Source organism: Varanus komodoensis, unplaced genomic scaffold, assembly GCF_004798865.1.
Source record: "Varanus komodoensis strain SLA01 unplaced genomic scaffold, ASM479886v1 scaffold52, whole genome shotgun sequence".
NCBI lineage: Eukaryota > Metazoa > Chordata > Lepidosauria > Squamata > Varanidae > Varanus > Varanus komodoensis.
In genome coordinates this window covers 4,473,279-4,491,132 of record NW_025336114.1, presented here as the reverse complement: position 1 = coordinate 4,491,132, position 17,854 = coordinate 4,473,279, and the positions used below count along the sequence as shown (strand labels likewise).

General features: G+C 44.3%; 1 protein-coding gene across 1 annotated transcript in view; it reads left to right on the top strand.

Moving 5' to 3' along the window:
- The window catches only part of LMOD1 (leiomodin 1), a 61,971-nt gene extending 54,378 nt beyond the window's left edge, over window positions 1–7,593 (top strand). The window contains exons 4-5 of the mRNA XM_044447458.1: window positions 1,195–2,718; window positions 4,830–7,593. Coding sequence (XP_044303393.1) covers window positions 1,195–2,718; window positions 4,830–4,856 — 1,551 coding nt within the window. The 3' untranslated portion in view covers window positions 4,857–7,593. The remainder of the gene's footprint in view (window positions 1–1,194; window positions 2,719–4,829) is intronic.
- Window positions 7,594–17,854: the final 10,261 nt, after the last annotated feature.

Here is a 17,854-nt window from a genome sequence, read left to right as displayed (position 1 = left end):
ATAAAATGTAATGTACAGAATGTGAAACAGTTTAAACAGCTAAAGCAATTTCAATAAAAACTAGAACTGTTGAAACATCTGATGTGTCACATCATATGCCATTAAATGCCTGGGAGTAAAGGATGACCTTAACCCAATGCCTAAAAGATGAGAAGGTTGGCACCAGGTGAGGAGGTCACTCTGTAGCAATTTCCAAGTCTGTTGCGATCCTCATAATTATCAGTTTCCCTCCCATCCACACATATGGCTGATGTAATTTGCATTTTAAAAACTCTGCATGCAGGGCTGTACATGCCAGACTCCTCCTCTGGTGTTCTCCAGATGTGTCGGACTACATCACCCATAACCTTCCAATCAAGAGTGTGGCAGCAAGCAGAAGCCACATTCCAGGAGGAAGGGGTACATGAATAAGTTAATTTTCTTGAGGATCATTTGTGTAAGCTGCTTTGGGGCAGAATCAAGCAACTTTTTATTTCTTCGGTGCCAGTCAACTTTTGGTCTCAGTTTGGATTGCAGATAGATCATCTATTTCTCAAGAACAGCAGAGAAAAATGTTTCTCTTTTCTGCTTCCCTCTATGACGCACACAGTCTTTGCTCTGATTTTGAAGGCTGTGTTTTTATTTTGCACATCATTCAATTCCCCTTGCGTTTCATTAATAGCTAGACCATCTGAACATTCCTGCTGTCCCCTTTCAGTTTCCTATCTGGTTTTGGGTGGCTGCTGCTATGCTCTCACTTAGTCGCGTGGTTCCTGGGCAGTGCCAGTGGCACTCAGGCAGCTTCATCTGGGCTCTGCTCCCTGCTTTGGAATACCCCATGCTCACTTTAGTTCTCTGTGTCCAAGCAAATTTTCTATATTAGAATAATAGTTTAAGATTCATGTTGCCTTGTTAGGTTTTCCTCAGCGGACAGGGTTTTAATGAAAAGTTGGTTCTCTAGTATGAATCCCACTATTCTGTCCACAAAGATGGTGAGCATGACTGAAGCTTTGCTCTGCAGCTGACCTTGACCTCAGCTTTGAAAGAAAGGGTTCTTCTTTAAATGGCAATTGTAGAACCTTAGCTCTAGTTTTCATGCATTGTCATTTTATACTAGTAAATATTGCAAACATAACACTATCCAGGAGCAAATTGAGTTTGCTGCAATATCATCAAGCTATTTTCTTATGGATGTTTATAATATATTTTCTCTAGGAAGAGAAAGCAGCAGAGAAGAAGAAAGAAGCAAAATTTCTTGAAGGAAAACATAAAGAAACTCAAAGCAGAGATCTTGGAAAAAGTAGAGTGTCTGCTCTGGAAAAAGAGGGTGAAAAATTCAAAAATGTTCTGAAAACACACCAGAAGGGAAAGGGTGAACCTGATAATAAAAAGAAAACTGGACAAGCCAAAGAAGAAAAGCCTTCTAAGGATGAAAAGAAGATCTCCAAGGACAAAGACAAAGCCACAGTGGTGGACAGAACTACAGCAGCCAAACTGAGAGGGGAAGAAAAAAGCACAACATCAAAGCACAAGTCAGAAGAAGAGAAAGGAAAAGAAGAGAAGGCAGCAGGGTTGAAAAGAGGGACTGAGAAAGATGGAAAGAAGGAAGATAAAAAGGAATGTGACAAAACAGGAGAAAAAGGTTCAGCTTCAAAGCAAGGTTCAGATAGAAAGAGGGAAGATAAGCAAGAACTGGAGAAAAAAGGAGAAAAGGGTTTAGCTTCAAAGACAGACTCAAAAGCTGAGAGTGAGGAGAAATCACGAACAGACAAGAAAGGGACTTCCGAGGCAAAACCCACTATGTCAGAGCAAGGGAAAACATTAAAGGAGACCACTGATAGCAGCCCCGTGAAATCCACAGACAATTCTTCTAGCCAAAGCAAGGAAGAGGAAGCCACCAGCATCTTTGATGAACCCTTGGAAAAAGTTAAGAATAACGACCCTGAGATGGTAGAGATCAATGTCAATAACTCTGACTGCATCACCAATGAGATCCTGGTGCGCTTTGCTGAGGCGCTCGAGTTCAACACCATCGCCAAGGTCTTTGCCCTGGCCAACACACGTGCTGATGATCACGTTGCGTTTGCCATCGCCATAATGCTGAAGTCAAACAAAACATTGACTAGCATAAACCTTGACTCCAATCACATCACAGGCAAAGGGATCCTAGCCATCTTCCGTGCACTGCTGCAGAACAACACCCTGACAGAGCTGCGCTTTCACAACCAGAGGCACATCTGTGGAGGGAAGACAGAGATGGAGATAGCCAGTTTGCTCAAGGAGAACACAACCCTCCTGAAACTGGGTTACCACTTTGAGCTAGCCGGGCCCCGCATGACAGTCACAAACCTCCTGAGCAGAAACATGGACAAGCAGCGACAGAAACGCCTGCAGGAGCAGAAGCAGGCTCAAGAGAAGGCAGAGAAGAAGGACTTTCTTGAGGTGCCAAAGGCAGTAGGCGTACCAGCTGGGCCATCTAAACCTTCTCCCAAACCCTCCCCTCAGTCTTCCCCTAAAGTTCCCATAAAGAAAGGTGGGGCCCCAAATGCCCCTCCTCCTCCTCCACCTCCTCTGGCCCCTCCCCTAGCCCCTCCTCTGATCAATGAGAATCTAAGGTTGTCTCTCTCTCCGGCAACTCAGAGGAAGATGGTGGAGAAAGCTCTTCCTCCACAGGAGAAGAACTCCAGAGACCAGCTGTTGGCTGCCATTCGCTCCAGCAACGTTAAACAGCTGAAGAAGGCAAGTCAAGGGCAAATGTGCAGGTCATTCTGGGATGAGTCCTTGGGGAGTATTGATGGGTTCATTAAAAGCTACACTTTTGATCATGTGAGCCTAGCATTAGCACTTACATACAACCATCACACCTCTCCCACTCACCTCCCACCCCCAGGACGACTATGATTGACAGAAGGATATTTTCTACATCACTTGAGTGCTGAAGGGGCATAACTCTGGCTGCTTGCTCAGTTCTGCCTAAAGCATTCTGGAACCACAGTGAGACTCTTTGGAGACCTACATATTGTATTAATTTATCTTTCCAAAGTATTTATAACAAAGTTCCAGGGTGGTTCACAACAAGAAGTGTAAAATGCAAGAAGAAGAAGAATGCAACAATAATCAAACGAGTATAAATAAAAGTATAACACCGTAGCGCAAGTCACAGAGAATAAAGGCAGCTTAATGGTAACATAGATTGAAAGCCTGAAAAAATGAAAGGTCTTCCTGGTGCCAGAATGACTGCAAAAAGCAGCTAGCAGGCAAGCCATTTTGAGTCTTTGCAGGGCTGATAACTGGATGCTGTTATTATAGAGCTGATTCCAGAGGATAGTTTAAAGCAGTGGTCTCCAATTTTTTCTGGGCTGCTGCCCCCTTTCTTGATCCTTTCTCTTTGTATTAGGTCTATTACTCTACTGCAAATTTAAAACAACCAATCACCTTCCCCAGGATCTTTCCACACCCCCCCAAGGGGGCAGTGCTGCCCACTTTGGGAATCACTGTTTTAAAGCATCAGTGAGAGAAAGGGAAAAGAATTAGAAGCAAGTGTGGCAGCCACCAGAACTTGTAGCTGATCCCCTGTCCATGAAAAACAGCCACCTGAAGGGCATTTTATATTCAGTGCTTCTCTTGCTCTGAAATAATCTGCATAAAATATGTACACAGTAATATATGAAACACATCCAAATGTCTGCATATTATTTGTAAAATGCACATATAATGAAATGCCAGTGCATCAACCATCTTTTCAATATGTGAACTAAAGACAAAAATATGCTTGAAATAGGATGCATTACACACTTTGTACACATTGCTTCTATATAGACATAAGGAATGTTAGCCTTATTCAGGCATTGCACCAAACCTCAGTAAAGGTATCCTAAATATGGCTTGATATAATGTCTGAATTGACAAACCATGCTTTGATGAGGAAACAAGAATCAGAAACTGGAGTTTGTACTGGATTTTTAAACAGTGATTTATGTAAAGTATGGTTTGGAGAGATACCTAAACTGGCAGACTATACTTTCAGCTGTAGCTCCACCTCCAGAGACTGCTATATCATCAGGCAAAGCAAGATGAGTGATGTTTTGGATCTGAAAGAAAGAAAAGTGAAAGCAGACAAATACATATAAACTATGGTTTGCCTATTGTACATTTGGAAGCTCAAACTATGGTTTGGGTTCTAAACTTTGTTTAGTGCAAGCCAGAATTTGGTGTGATATCTGAACTGAGTCAATGTGTATATGAGTACTCTAAAATATGTACAATGCATACAAGTATCTGTTTTGCCCCTCATGTGCATATGGGGAAGTGAGTACACCATCTGGCTTCGCAGAACACTACCAGACCCAATTCACACTACTGGTTTTAACCTAAAAGCCCCAAATGGTCTGGGACCTGGGTACCAAAATTATCACCTGTACCTGCATGAACCTGCATGATTATTAAGATCATCCTTGGAGGCCCTTATTCAGGTACCTGTACCTTTAAAAGTGAGGAAGGTTGCAATCTAGGACCAAGGCTTCTTAGGTTGTGGCACACTGCTTCTAGAATGCACAATCTTTTGAGAAGAATTAAGATATTTTAATTTCCAGAATTAAGAGATTTTAATTTACAAACAAACATCCATCAGGAAACAGCCTAAGTAGCAATGGTAATTGCCCAAATGCAATTAATGCATACCTTACATTGGTAATGTAAATAGCAGCTGTGGGTGAGTGGAGTTTAACCCATTCCTCCAACCCTCCATAGGTCTGATGAAAATTGTCCTCCTGGAAGTTGCTATTTGCATCACCAGTGGTTCACTTTGATTTTATATCTTGCACTAACAAGCACCCTTTTTATTTTGGCAGGTGGAAGTTCCCAAGTTGCTCCAATAGTGAATGGAAGCTAGACTTCCTGGAAGGACGAAGTTACCAAGGCTGAATCACTGTGTTTGTTTCTCGGGTGACTGTTTACATGAGAAAAACTCAGCAGGAGCACAAGCGTGCCCTGCACCAGTCCCAGATGAGCAGCGTTCTCTATGGGATTGAATCAGATGGATGAAATGAATGGGCTGCCAAGGAGGCATTATGTCAGGAAGAAGCCATATTTATTTTTAGTGTTTTTTAATCCTGAAACGTCTTTTTTCCTGAAAGGAGGGGTCTGCAAAAGATCAGAGTGCGCCTGGGTGGTTGTCCTGCTTTCCTTGTGGTAGTTTAGAGAGTAAAGCGGCAGATATGCTATGTCTTGAAGGAGTCTGTATGTGGAGCATCTCTGCTTATCTTGCCAATCACCAGACAACACCACTGCAATCACTTGCCACTTGAATATATCCAGGAGCCAAGTCACGCTGGAGCAGCAGCACCTTGAGAAAGAGACTGGACCAATCTCCAGCACAGAAAGAGTCCAAAGGAACTAGCACCACGGTCTTGCCATTTGCTGCTAGGTCTAACTATCAGCACTACTGTCACCCTGCTTGGAATATAATGAAGGCAGAGGATTTGGGGAGAAATCACTGGGTCCAATTCAATGATTCAATGTCCCTGTGATCTCAAGGATTCTTTTCCTCCAATAGTGCAAAGACAGACTTGCACAGGCCAAGATTTCATTTTTTCCCAGACGAGGTGCCCAAAGCTCTATATGTGTCTCTCTATTTTGTGTATTCAGGGCTTTTTGTGGTATCATGAACCTAGCTGTAAGCGAGCATGTGGCTGAGCAGATATGAAACCAAATGAATCATGTGGCTGTGGGGTGGGACTGTGTGGGGCTTGCACCTCTGAAATGAGCAGCATTATCTCAGCTAGCTTTGGGACCTCTAATCTTAAAGACCTGTTGGGAAGGAAAGAGCAATTTAAGGTTGTTCAGGTTCAAGATGTGACAGAAGAAAGCAATGACTGCTGTGGGTGTTATGTTACTGACATCCTTCTAGCACTTAGCTTCAACTGTATCACCACAAGCAAAGCACCAATAACCTAGGAGATAACAGGACACTCCTGCTTCATAAATGCCAGAGATCTCATTTGCTGAAGGCATAGGAAAAGACTTTTGGGGACCAGAAGGTTTCTGTTGATGCTGATTTAAAGGGAAAGAGGGACTCCAAAGGGGGAGGCATGTATGCCCTGTAGGTCACTGTCTTCTAAACGCTGGTCAACAAGGCATGGCAGGTGGACTGAGAGGATGCTATGGCCTCCAGCCAACCTATGTGCCACCTTCGTCTCCCTGTCAATCCTCTTTCCAGGTCAGTGAAGACCTATTTGTACATTACATTTACAGCATAATAGCCTCAAAATACATCCTTGTGGCTGGATCTCATACTGTAGTGGTAACATACAGATATTCAGCATTGCATGGGTAGCCTGGATCACAACAGTATTTCCCATAGCAGCACTAGTGATCCTGGTGGAGGGACACTAGCAAGAGAAGTGCCCACATAATTCAGGCTACCCATGTGATGTGGAGGAACATCCATCTGATTGGGCATTTGGCTCAACCACAAGGAAGCAGCTTTGAAGCAGCAAATATACCACAAAGGGGACATGTGAAGTTTGACTGAGAGAGGAAGAGTGACTACTGCCATCATTGGTGTGGTGGTAATTGCTGAATAGCTGTTTGTGTCTCAGAGCTAAGGCATACAAGTTGCTTCCCCTCTAGTTGAATGAAGTAGGTGACACAGATGCCAGGCATGAATTGGGCAAGGACATAGAGGCTGACCTCCACATTTCACATACAGAGGAATATGCAAAAGCCCAGCCCACATAATCAGGGATGTGTTATTCTGATTAAAGGCACAGTTTCCAGGGAAAACCTCAGCGCTCCTGTGCATAGGAATGGATAGTGGATAGCACCAATCACAAACCAGTTAGATGAAACTCAGCGTAGTTCCAAGTATTGAGCTTAATTACTTAGACTCAGACTGTACATTAAAAAACAAAATGATACATTTGTATGGCTACAAGAGTTTAATATATGAAAGGATATATCTAATATAACTATGAGGGGAGATTGTAAATTTGCACACAAACGGCCAAAGCATGTCTGCACAGAGACGAAGTGGTGCAGACACAAACAACTAGAAAGAGATTCACTCTCTTGTCTATTTAAATCAACTTCCAAATCTGGACAGCCACTCATGGTTCCTCTGAAGCATGATAGATGCCAAGGAGCAGGTAGGCCTCTCGCTCTCTCACAGGCTGCATATGTCGGTGTCCATCCTTCTCTGTGGGATGAGTACTAGATTAGGGTGTTTGCAGAGATCTTTGCTGCTCAACAAGCCCCCTTTCCTTTGCCAAATGAACACGCAAACTGTGAACGTAGACTTCCTCGTTAGCATCCATAAGGGAATTTATGTAGCACGACCAAGAGAATTGTCTTCATTCTGTTTTGAAAGGCATGTTTTTATAATAGGGAGCAAAGCCCCACTCCTGAATAAGAAAGTGATACTGGTTTTACATTTTTAGCACATTTGGGAAAGAAGTAGAAGAGAAACAACACAAGAAACAAATCTCTTGAGCAAAGGAGCTCAGATGCAGGCACTGCTGCAGTTTTAGTTTCCAGCTCTGTAACTTGCAAAGATAAATTCCAATTGCAGTATGTACAAAATCACCCACACCTTCATTAATAAAGCTCAAAAATGCTGCTGATTGTGAGTAATGGAACATTCAGAGGTGGGGCACTGAATAGCTTTAGACTAAGCGGCTGCAAGTAAGCGCAGAAAGGGATGGCTTTGTGGCTATGTCAGCTGGAACCCATCCTATGCACCTGGTATTGCTCATCAGAATTGGGTTTCACGTACCCTAAAAGCTGCTTCACGGATCATGACTATTCCCATTTTACAGGTGGACAGCTATAATGGCTTTCCCGTGGTTGGATGATTGGTCAGACTATTGAATCCAGCTTTCCTAGTTTTAGGTCTCCATCCACTTACCAGAAAGTAAGTGAAAATGTGATCTTATATAAACACTGGCCAGAGCATGGCAGAAACTTAAGATCAGCTGTAGCTGGGATAAGACATTTCTGTTTGTGTACAAACACAAGCCCACCATGCACTCTCAAGTGTGCTGGGCACAGTGCCAGGGAAGAGTATCTTCTCCCTCCTGTCGCTGCCAGTTCAGAGGGTTGCGTGCCAGCTCAGCACAGAAGTCAATCACTGCTGAGGGTCTGGCTGACTCCAGACAGCTGAACTCTGCTTCTCAGAGTCAGGAGAAATGTCTATATTTGGGCATTTTGCGTAAACTAGCCCAAGCAAATCTTCATTCCTTTGCTCTTCCTAATAGTGGGAAGCCTTCCAGCTGCCCACAGTGGCCAAGAAGAGGAGAAAACAAGGCTTAGCTGCTAGGCTACACTCACAGAAGCCCCTCAGCCACCCGTCCTGCCTTCCCTCAGCTGGCGTCATTTCCACCTGTGGTTCCCCTGTCATTGCCACCACGTTCTTTGCCATCTACCGTTACGCAGACAGCTGTCCTCTGTTGTTAGGGGACCCAGCGGACCCTCTGCGATCACAGGCACCCAGTAATGCTTGTGCCACATTGCAAACGCTTCCACAGGTGGCAGATGAAAATAGAAAAGGAGGGCAAGTGGCACATAACATGTGACAAAGGAAGAGAAAACTCGTAATATCTGACTGCACAACCCTCTTGAAAACGTATGTTCAAGGCTTCATTTTCTGACAATTTAGCCATATTTTGTCTGTTGATATACTTAGTTCAGGTCTGCATGATTTTCAGTGGCTTGAGTCCAGACTTTAGATGGACAGAGATTCATTAAACACTGAAGGAATGGGAGGTGTCTTTTGGCAGACCTTCCTGCACCCTGCAGACCCTTGTGTCCCTTGAAGTTCTGTTCTGGAGGGTTGGGGGACCCTCTAGATCAACACTAGAAGTGGCAGTATGAAGAGCTACAGAAAGAAAGTGGAACATTACCCAGCACAAGCTTCTCATAACAGAATTTCTAAATAGTTCCAGACTTTCCTTGATCCTAAAAATAAAACATAAAAGGTTCCAAAACTTGTGAGAGGCCCTGAAGGAGAAGACACTGTGTAAGGAATCCACATACTACACTGAGTAAGGAATCAAGAATGCACAATAAATGCCTCATACAAAAAAAGCTATTAGTGTACTGCAGCTGTTCATATATAGATATATTAGTAATCATATAGTAAAAGGTAAGACTCTGTTGCATAAAGATCACACTACTTAGTCTTAAGGTTTTTTTCAACAAGGCACATCTTCTGTATTCCTGATTTCTCACTCATGGAATTTTGTGGGGCCTTTTCAAAACATCCTGCTCCAGAGCTTCTTCCATGTTTTCCACAACTCGTGTGTGTGTGTGTGTGTGTGTGTGTGTGTGTGTTTTAGAGTGAGGAAACTCTAGTATTAAATTTTAAATTGCAGCAAACTGGAACAAAAGTCTTATGTATTGTTGCAAATCCATTTGCCACTAAACCACTTTATTTATTTATCTATTTGGGATATTTCTAGGCTGTCCAATCACTCTGAGTCTCTGGACGGCTCACAAGAAAATCAACATTGCCAAAAAATCAACTTTTGCTTGTTTAATAGAATATAGAGAACAGCAGAGAAATACAAACTGCAGGAACAAACCCCTCCATGTATACATTTTCCCTCCATACATACATTATTCCTGTGAAGACAGAAGTCACAATAAAACAGCAGGTTCAATCTTTCATGAAGAGAAGCCCTTAAACATCCATATGAGGACTCAGATTACACTTTGAATTTCATATTCATACCCCAAAGTGCATATACTTCTATAGAATTAGTAAATGTTCTGTGTTTTTTATCCACTTCATCAAAATAACCGTGAGAAAAGGTGAAGTATGTCAGGAGAGAAGGTAGAAGGAAATGGGGTTGCCTTGCATAGTCTTTTTCATAGCTGGGGGAGTGAATCTTTTGACCCAATACCTATTTTTTTGCACATCGGCAGATTGTGCCATTTCAGTTATTAAGACTGCATGCAGTCTATACAATCCCAATAACCTATAGCTGACTGCACATAACTTGGCAAGTTCATATCTTTCTACATGATGCGTATCAGTTGTGCATGATCTTCTATGATGAAGCCATGAAGTAAACACAAGATCTTAAATGGTTTGGGAATCTCCTGCTTGAAAACATCATTTATTTAGGGCACAATACTATCCCCACAGCAGATGCTTATAAGCTCTGAAGTCGGAGGCCTAAAAGCATCCCATGTCTGGCACAAAGTGTAACAAATTCCACTGCTGTGCTTCATGCAAGGTATTCCTCTAGATGGCTATTTTCAGCTACCTAGATCTCACATCGGGGAGAAGGGCTCCAGGCTCCTTCTCTTTTTGCCCCCAGGGCTCCCCTTTTTCCCTCTCGGATGCTCAGTTGCATCCTCCAGGAGGAGCCAGCTAGTGCAGCTCTTTCCAGGCTGGATGTGAGCCCAGTGGGGTGGAGACTCCCAGCTCCAGTGCTATAGGATCTACGCACTGGGACTCTGAAGAATCTTGTGGCCTCCCAGGAGATTCCAGGAGGATACAAAAATGTGGCATCATACATAAAATATGTATTCACACAAACTTGACTTCTTTTAAAGGAAAGTGCTGTTCTTTTCAGAACTAGAGTTTGATTCTAGCTGCAGAACTAATGCTCAGTCTGCATGGGAAATCTTCAAACCAAGATTGCAACTGTGGAAATAAGAAATAAAGCAATAATGAAACAGAGAGTCTCTCAACATGCACAGAATGCGCTTCCATCATCAGTGAAGTAACCACCACCTGCTCAAACAGATCTGGAACTAAGTGGAATGTTTCCAGATCAGAGAACAACAATTCGAGGTAAAGTGGAATCCTAGCATCTTTTGGTTGGATCCTGGATCTGCCTTCTACAAGAAGGACCGTTCTATGAGAGGAAGGGCTCTGTTTGTAGAAAGCGACTCTACTCAGTCTGGGGGGACCCCTTCACACACGCATCTGCAACAGCATAGCTCACCTCATTCTGCAGGGTTTTCTGACTCTCTGCACTGGGTCATACAACACAAAGGTGCTAATAAGGTTTGTGTTGCTTAAACTTGATCACAATTGTGTAGTGTTTTCAAGGGGATGAAGGGGCTGCAGTGGGAAGGAAAAAGCAGGGAAGTTCATTTTCACCAACACAGTTGATCCAGTGTAAATCTGGATCTAACCCATTCAGTTTCTATCACGTGAACAGCAGTTACCCACAATCACCAGAGAAGCAATTGCTTATTTCTCCCCAGACTCCCCTGCAGTGGTAGTCAGTGAAAGTCTATAGGATTGATGCCTTACTACTATCACAGTAATCTAACTTCCAGGAGTCTTGGGTACATGTCTATTCTTATTTATTTACTTATTTATTTTTATTACATTTATAGCCTGACTTTTTTCCTTTAGTAAGGAACCTAAGTCAGTTTAAATGACACACTCAATTTCATTTTATCCTTACAACAACAATCCTGTAAAGTAGGTTAAGCTGAGAGTCAGTCAGTAACTGGCCCAAAGTCACCCAATGATCTTCATGGCCAAATGGAAACTTGAACCTAAAAACTCTCAAATTTCAGACCAAATTTCTAACTGCCACACCATCCTGGTTTCCTGTTCTAACTTTCAGTAATCTTCTCTGCTAGTGTATGATAGGACTGATGAATTTGCAACCACCTCATATTATTGGACTATAACTCCCATCAGCCCCAGGCAGCATGGCCAATGATCGGAGATGATAAGAGTTGTAGCCCAGCAACAATTGGAGGGCCACATATTTCTCAGCCCTGGTCTATGTTCACTATATGAAACACCTCTCTGAAAGTTAGGCTTGAATGCTGGGAAATGTTGCTAGTTGGTACAGATCTCTCAAATGCTTGCAAAAACCAGGGTGCTCCTTACTGGCAAAAAGAGGGGCTTCATTCACCCCTTTCAAAGCAGGATGATTTCATGGAGAATAAGGTGTCCTAAGTATCCCCCCAGTTTTGCAAGTTTCCCACAAGACATGCAACACTTCCAAGGATACCATTCATGGGATAAACTGATCTGTCAGGTTGGAAGTCTGGATGTTTAAGATGAGATTTCTAAGAGTTAATTTTTTGAGAGAGGGGCAAAGTATACAGGTATATAGACTGTATATGCACTATATGTACACATTCCTGCCAAAATGGATACTCAAAAAAAAAAAAAAAACCCACCACCACCTTTAATGGGACCCTGAGCTTTGTCAGCAAAATTATGGTCTGCCTACTTCCCACTTTAAAAAAAATTAAGGGCTGTTTTCTGTGTAGGTATGCAAGGATTGTAAGTCACAAACACAGGAATTATTCATGGTATTCCGTGGTGGTGAACCTGTTTGAGGCTGGAGTTCAGCCACATACATAGTTCCTATAAAGCTCCTAAGAAAAGTTGCAATGGACAAGGAGGCCCAGTGACACAGATATTAGGTTCAGGTTTTGGCCAGCTTCTTTTCATGCACTTTCTTTTGGAAAGAGGAGCAGTAGGAAGAGAGATTTTAACAACTTGACAGATACAACACTTAGAAAAATCACTGGTGGCAAATAAGCAAAGCTTATTCTTTTTTATTCCCTAGGCTCACCTGGGAGTAAGTACCACTAGATGCTATAAGTTTTACTTCTGAGTAGGCATGCAGAGGATTCGTTTGCTAATGGATTTTCTGCAGCAAAGAAAAACAAAAGAAGTAGGAGCCCTCCATCCGGACACACCCTTAGCTCTAAGTTCAAGTAGTGTAGCCATGCCCTCCTGTGGCGGTTTTTTAGCCAAGCATGCCCAAGTGAAGAAACTTGTTTTGCATGATAACCTCATCTTAAACAAGCCACAGAGGCATATGCGATATGAAAAATCACCAGCCAGGCATGGCTTGTCATGTCCTCCAATGCCCTTTGATATTGCTGACCCAAGGGCTAAATGACTGGACAACAATGCATGGGTTAGCTGAGGGTTGTTGACTGAATGCTCCAATAAGCAATGTCACTTGCATTGACAACAAACCTGACAGCGATTGTTCAGATTGCACCCCGCATGCACCTGGCACACACCATAGCTTTAAAAAGCCACTGCAATTTGTGTAAACTGCTGTAATCATGCCAACAGGCCCATTGTCACTATTAATTTAGTGAAGAAAAAAGAAGGCTGATAATAGACCTTCCAGATTGCATGCGGTTTACTTATAAGATGAGACTCTATGCGCAAACTGATTTGAGAATAAGTTCCGTGGGACAATTTGCAATCACAATCCATGCAATCAGCTGCTCACCTAAGATAACAACACATGATAACAACAGTCAGGTATTATAGGCTGGCTGAAATAGGGCTCTGCATTATACTACTTTGGCAAGCAGTTCTCACAATAAATGTCTACATGTTACTATTCTTGATGATGCATAGTAGAAAGATCAGGTATATGTGTTTTAGATCAGGGCTGGGGATTGTCTAGCCCTTCACATCCTACTGGACTCCATCTCCCATCAGCACCAGCCAGCAGAGCCAGTGGAAGGAGATGATAGGACTGTACAAAGGACTGGATTGTACAAAGTCTTTGGGAAACCTTAATTTTAAAAATACATATTTACTTCTCACTTTAAAATCTTGAATTAACTAAAACTGGAAATAATGCAAAGAAAGGCAACCAAAATGATCAAGAGGTAGAACATCTGTCCTGTGAGGAAAAGGGGGAAAAAGTAGCACAGGAAAAAGTGTAAAAGCAGGGTGGGGGAGAGCAAGCTAGAAGTATATAAAGTTATGCATGGTGTGGGGAATGTGGATAGGCTGAAGTTTCTCACCATTTTTCTTATTACTAGAACCCAGGGTCATCCCCTGAAGCCAAATGGTGAGAGATACAGGACAGATAAAATTATGTATTTCTTCACACAGCATATAGCTGAACTATGGAATTTGCTACTGCAAGACGTTGAGATGGCCACCATCTTGGAAAGTGCAATTTGAGCATTAGAAACAATCATGGAGGATCCAGTGCAGTTCTTCTTATGCTCATTAATTTTTAATTTAGATGCTGCTAATCTATGTACTTCCCAAGAACAATATTCCAAGTTGTACTTCATTCTAGAGCCACCAGATGTCTCTGTTGCATGAATTTAAAGAAGGATGTTAGTTATTATCAAATGGCTAATTTCTTATGAAAGGTGCTACAACTTACACCTATCTGGAAATTACACTCTCTGAGCTGGATTTTTTAAACCATCTACTCTGAAATGCATTGGTGGCAGTGGCTGGTAGTTACTTGAAGCAAATTCATCTGAACATGTTCAGAGATCTGTGGTTTGTGCTCTACACAGAAATAACACAGACTGGATCACTTATATTTCAAGGCTTCAATCTTTCATTTTTTTAAAAAAATACTTCCTTGTGTGACTCAGACTGCAACAGTATGTATATTAATCAGTCAGGTTAATCAATATTTAACATCTTTAAAATAAGAAAAAAGGAGTCCCAAAATTTCAGCTAGGCAAGCAGATTTGTTTTTCAGATGCACTCCTATGCAAGCTTAGAACAAAAAAAAAAAAAAAAGTCTCCAACTTCCACCATGCTCCAGCCTGGCTAAACTTGCAAAGGATTACACGCTTTAATATATGAAAAAAAATCACCTTATTGATTGGGGAAATGCCTTTCACCAGACATGTATGCATCATCTAAAAGTGAAGTACAGAACTCTTTTCTTTAACCCATATGTAGAGTTGTGCACGCTTATTCGATAAGTATTGATTAATACAGTACTTTTCATATAATTAATCGAACTTTTTTTTAAAGTAAGTGATGTACGTATGGATCAAAAACAGAACTAGCGTTCACGCAGTTCATGAAGTGTGCTCTGGGCCACAACAGTTAACGCTAGAATAATTTGCTAGTCTTTAAGATGCCATAAAACGCTTTGTTGAGATTTTATGGCAGTGATCGTCTTTCTTTTATCAGATGAGGATAAGAGGCAGATATTCCAACAGGAAACACTTCCTCTCTGTAAAGGCAGAATCTGTGGACTTCCTGCGTGTCACGTTGAAAAGGCGGCGGTAAAACTGGCGGGTCAAATTCAGGAAAGCCAGGCTGCCGGAGTCCAGGTCATTTGAAATGCCCGCCCATGCCTGCAGACCTCCCTTCCTTGGCCCTAGCGCTGGGCCACATTTCTCCGACCCGATCTCCTCCGCCAGGGGGGGCAAGAGAGGAGTCGCCGGGGCCGGCTCGTACCCGGCCGAGGAGGAGACAAAGGCCCGGCCTCTCTTCCCCAGCACCTTGCGCCCTTGTTTCTGCGGCATCCATGCCTGCGTTGCACCCGTGCGCTGTGCGGCGGCGTCGCTCAGCCTGCCGCGAGGCGAAGGGCGGCCGCGGCGGCTGCGAGCGATGAGCCGCGGCAGGGCGGCTTGGCCGGCGGCGGCGCGATGGCCGGGCGGCGGGGCATGCTGAAGCGCAAGCCGAACTTCACGTTGCAGGAGATCGACATCCTCATGAGGGAAGTGCTCAAGTACGAGCAGCTGCTCTTCGGGCCGCCTCCACCAACGTGAACGCCTACGAGAAGCAGACGATCTGGTGGCGCATCACCAGCAAGATCAACGCGGCCGGACGCAACCAACGAGACATAGGCGAGGTCAAAAACCGCTGGCGGGGCCTGCGGCGCCGCGCCAACGACAAGATCGCCCGGCACCGCCTGCAGCAGCGCCGAGCGCTGCCCCTCGCCGAGCGCCTCCACCTCACGCGCCTCCCGGGCCCGGGCGGCAGCAGCAAGCCGTCCGCCCGACCGGAACTCAGCCCGGAATGGTCCCTGGTGCACGGCGCGTGCCCTTCGGACCCTCCGCCGCTGCCGGGCGCCCTGGAGGCTGCGGCGGCTGCTCAGGGTGAGTTGTTCCCTGCCCATGGTCTGGTCGCCCTAGGCTAGCCCCGGCATTAAGTTGGTTTCTCCGTTGTGCCGGAAGTCATGGCAAGGACAGGAATTGGGGAGGCGGAGGCCGCTGCCGTCCCTGCCACTTCTCCAATCTGCAGCCTTCATGCCCCGTGGGGAAAGATAGCAACGCTGCGGGAATGCGACCGCCCGAATCCCTAGAGAGGCTCTTTATTTCACGAATTAAGCGGTGCCCCCCTACCTGCATCGTCTAATCCCAGCTGGACTAGCATATTGAGTAAGGTAATTCTTCACCAACCTGGCACCCTCAAGGTGAAGTGAGTCCTGCCTGTCTTCCTGTGGGCACTTTCCCTCAGATGCCAGATTGCAGGATAAGAGTTCTCTGGTAGAGCACAGGCACTGCACGCAAAAGGCCCATACCTGGTCTGTGGTGTCTGGAGTAGAGTAAGAAAAACTCCTGTTTTACACAGAGAGAGAGTTGCTGCCAGTGTGAGCTGTACTGAGGTAGGCAGAATGCGTTATCATGGCCAGGAGCAAGTATTTATTTCTGCCTGTGGTACAGAGTACAAGCACCACACACTTGTGCACACACACACACATAAATGCAGCTCAGAAATCTTGGGCAAGATGCCATTATCCAAATTAGTGCCACATCTATAATATGGGATTAATATAGACTACCTCACAAGGTTGTTGGGATTGATGAAGCCTCCCTGCTGTTGGCTGATCTTACAGCTGGCTGTGGTTTATTCAAGCCCTATTGTGCCCCACAGGTGGCAGCACCTGTTGCCCCACTCTATTTATGGCCCTACCCTGGTCCCTTCTACAAGGTATGGGTTCTTGTTTGATAAGGCCCAGACTGAACTAATTTTCTTGCATTCTTGGGAAACCTGAGATGTGTGGGATGCTGTTTCCAGATTCATCTAATACATTACTTGCTGGTTTACAAGTCTTGATGGAAGAGATCTGTGTCACCAAAAACCATTTTCCTTTTTTGGACAGCAGAATTCAGTTAGTCTGCATTGGAGATATTTTTTCATGGGCCAGCAACATCCTGATTTGGCACAAAGAGTTGGATTAGATGATTCACGGGATCTGTCCCAAGACCTTTGATTTTTCTCATAGTTCTTTCCAGCAATTTCCATGAGGTCCCTTCCTCTGCCCCATTGTGCTAATGTCTGATCATCCTGCATGTTAATGCCTTGCTTCAGAGAGCCAATCCCTAAACATGCACACTGGGATGATTTTACTGAATGTTCTCACACTGAGCCTTAGTTCTTTTCTTCTGAATGTAATCCTATATACAGGAAGTAGAGCAAGGGCTGGCAACAACTCCCAGAAGCCCTAGCTTGTGTGGCCAGTACTCTGAGATTATGGAAGTTGTAGTTTAAAATATGTGGAGGACACCCTTTTGCCCGCTTCTGAAGTTTGTCTGCTCCACTGCATCCACTTCCTATAAACTGGCCTTCCCCAATCTGGAACTCCTCAGGTGCATTGGGCTACAACTTCCATTATCTCCCAGTCTGCCTACAAGGCTGCTATAAACTAGACAGTTGTGCTTGGCTCACCCCAATTCTCATCTATGCCTATGAGGAACTTCAAGGTCAGCACAAGCAGTGCTGACTGAAAAAGAAGAAAGAGTTGTGTCAAGGTAGGAATTGTATTCCTACAATTCAGGAATTGCAATTGCAGGAATTGTAAGAAAGGGTGGTGGCCGGTTTGCAGGGGATGGGGTATGAGGGGAGACTGAGGGAACTGGGTCTCTTCAGCCTGGAGGAGACTCAGAGGGCATGTTGGCGACATACAGGTATGTGAGGGGATGTCACATGGAGATGGGTAGAGACCAGTTCTCCCCTGCAGAGGAAGGCAGGACGCACTCCAACGGAGCAAAGCTCAGGGAGCCAAGGTTCCGTTTGGATGCCAGGAAGCACTTCCTGACAGTCAGGACCCCGAGGGTGTGGAATGGGCTTCCACGGGAGGTCGTTGAGGCCCCATCGGTGCGGGTGTTCAAGGATAGGCTGGACATGCCCACCATGTGCACGTCCAGC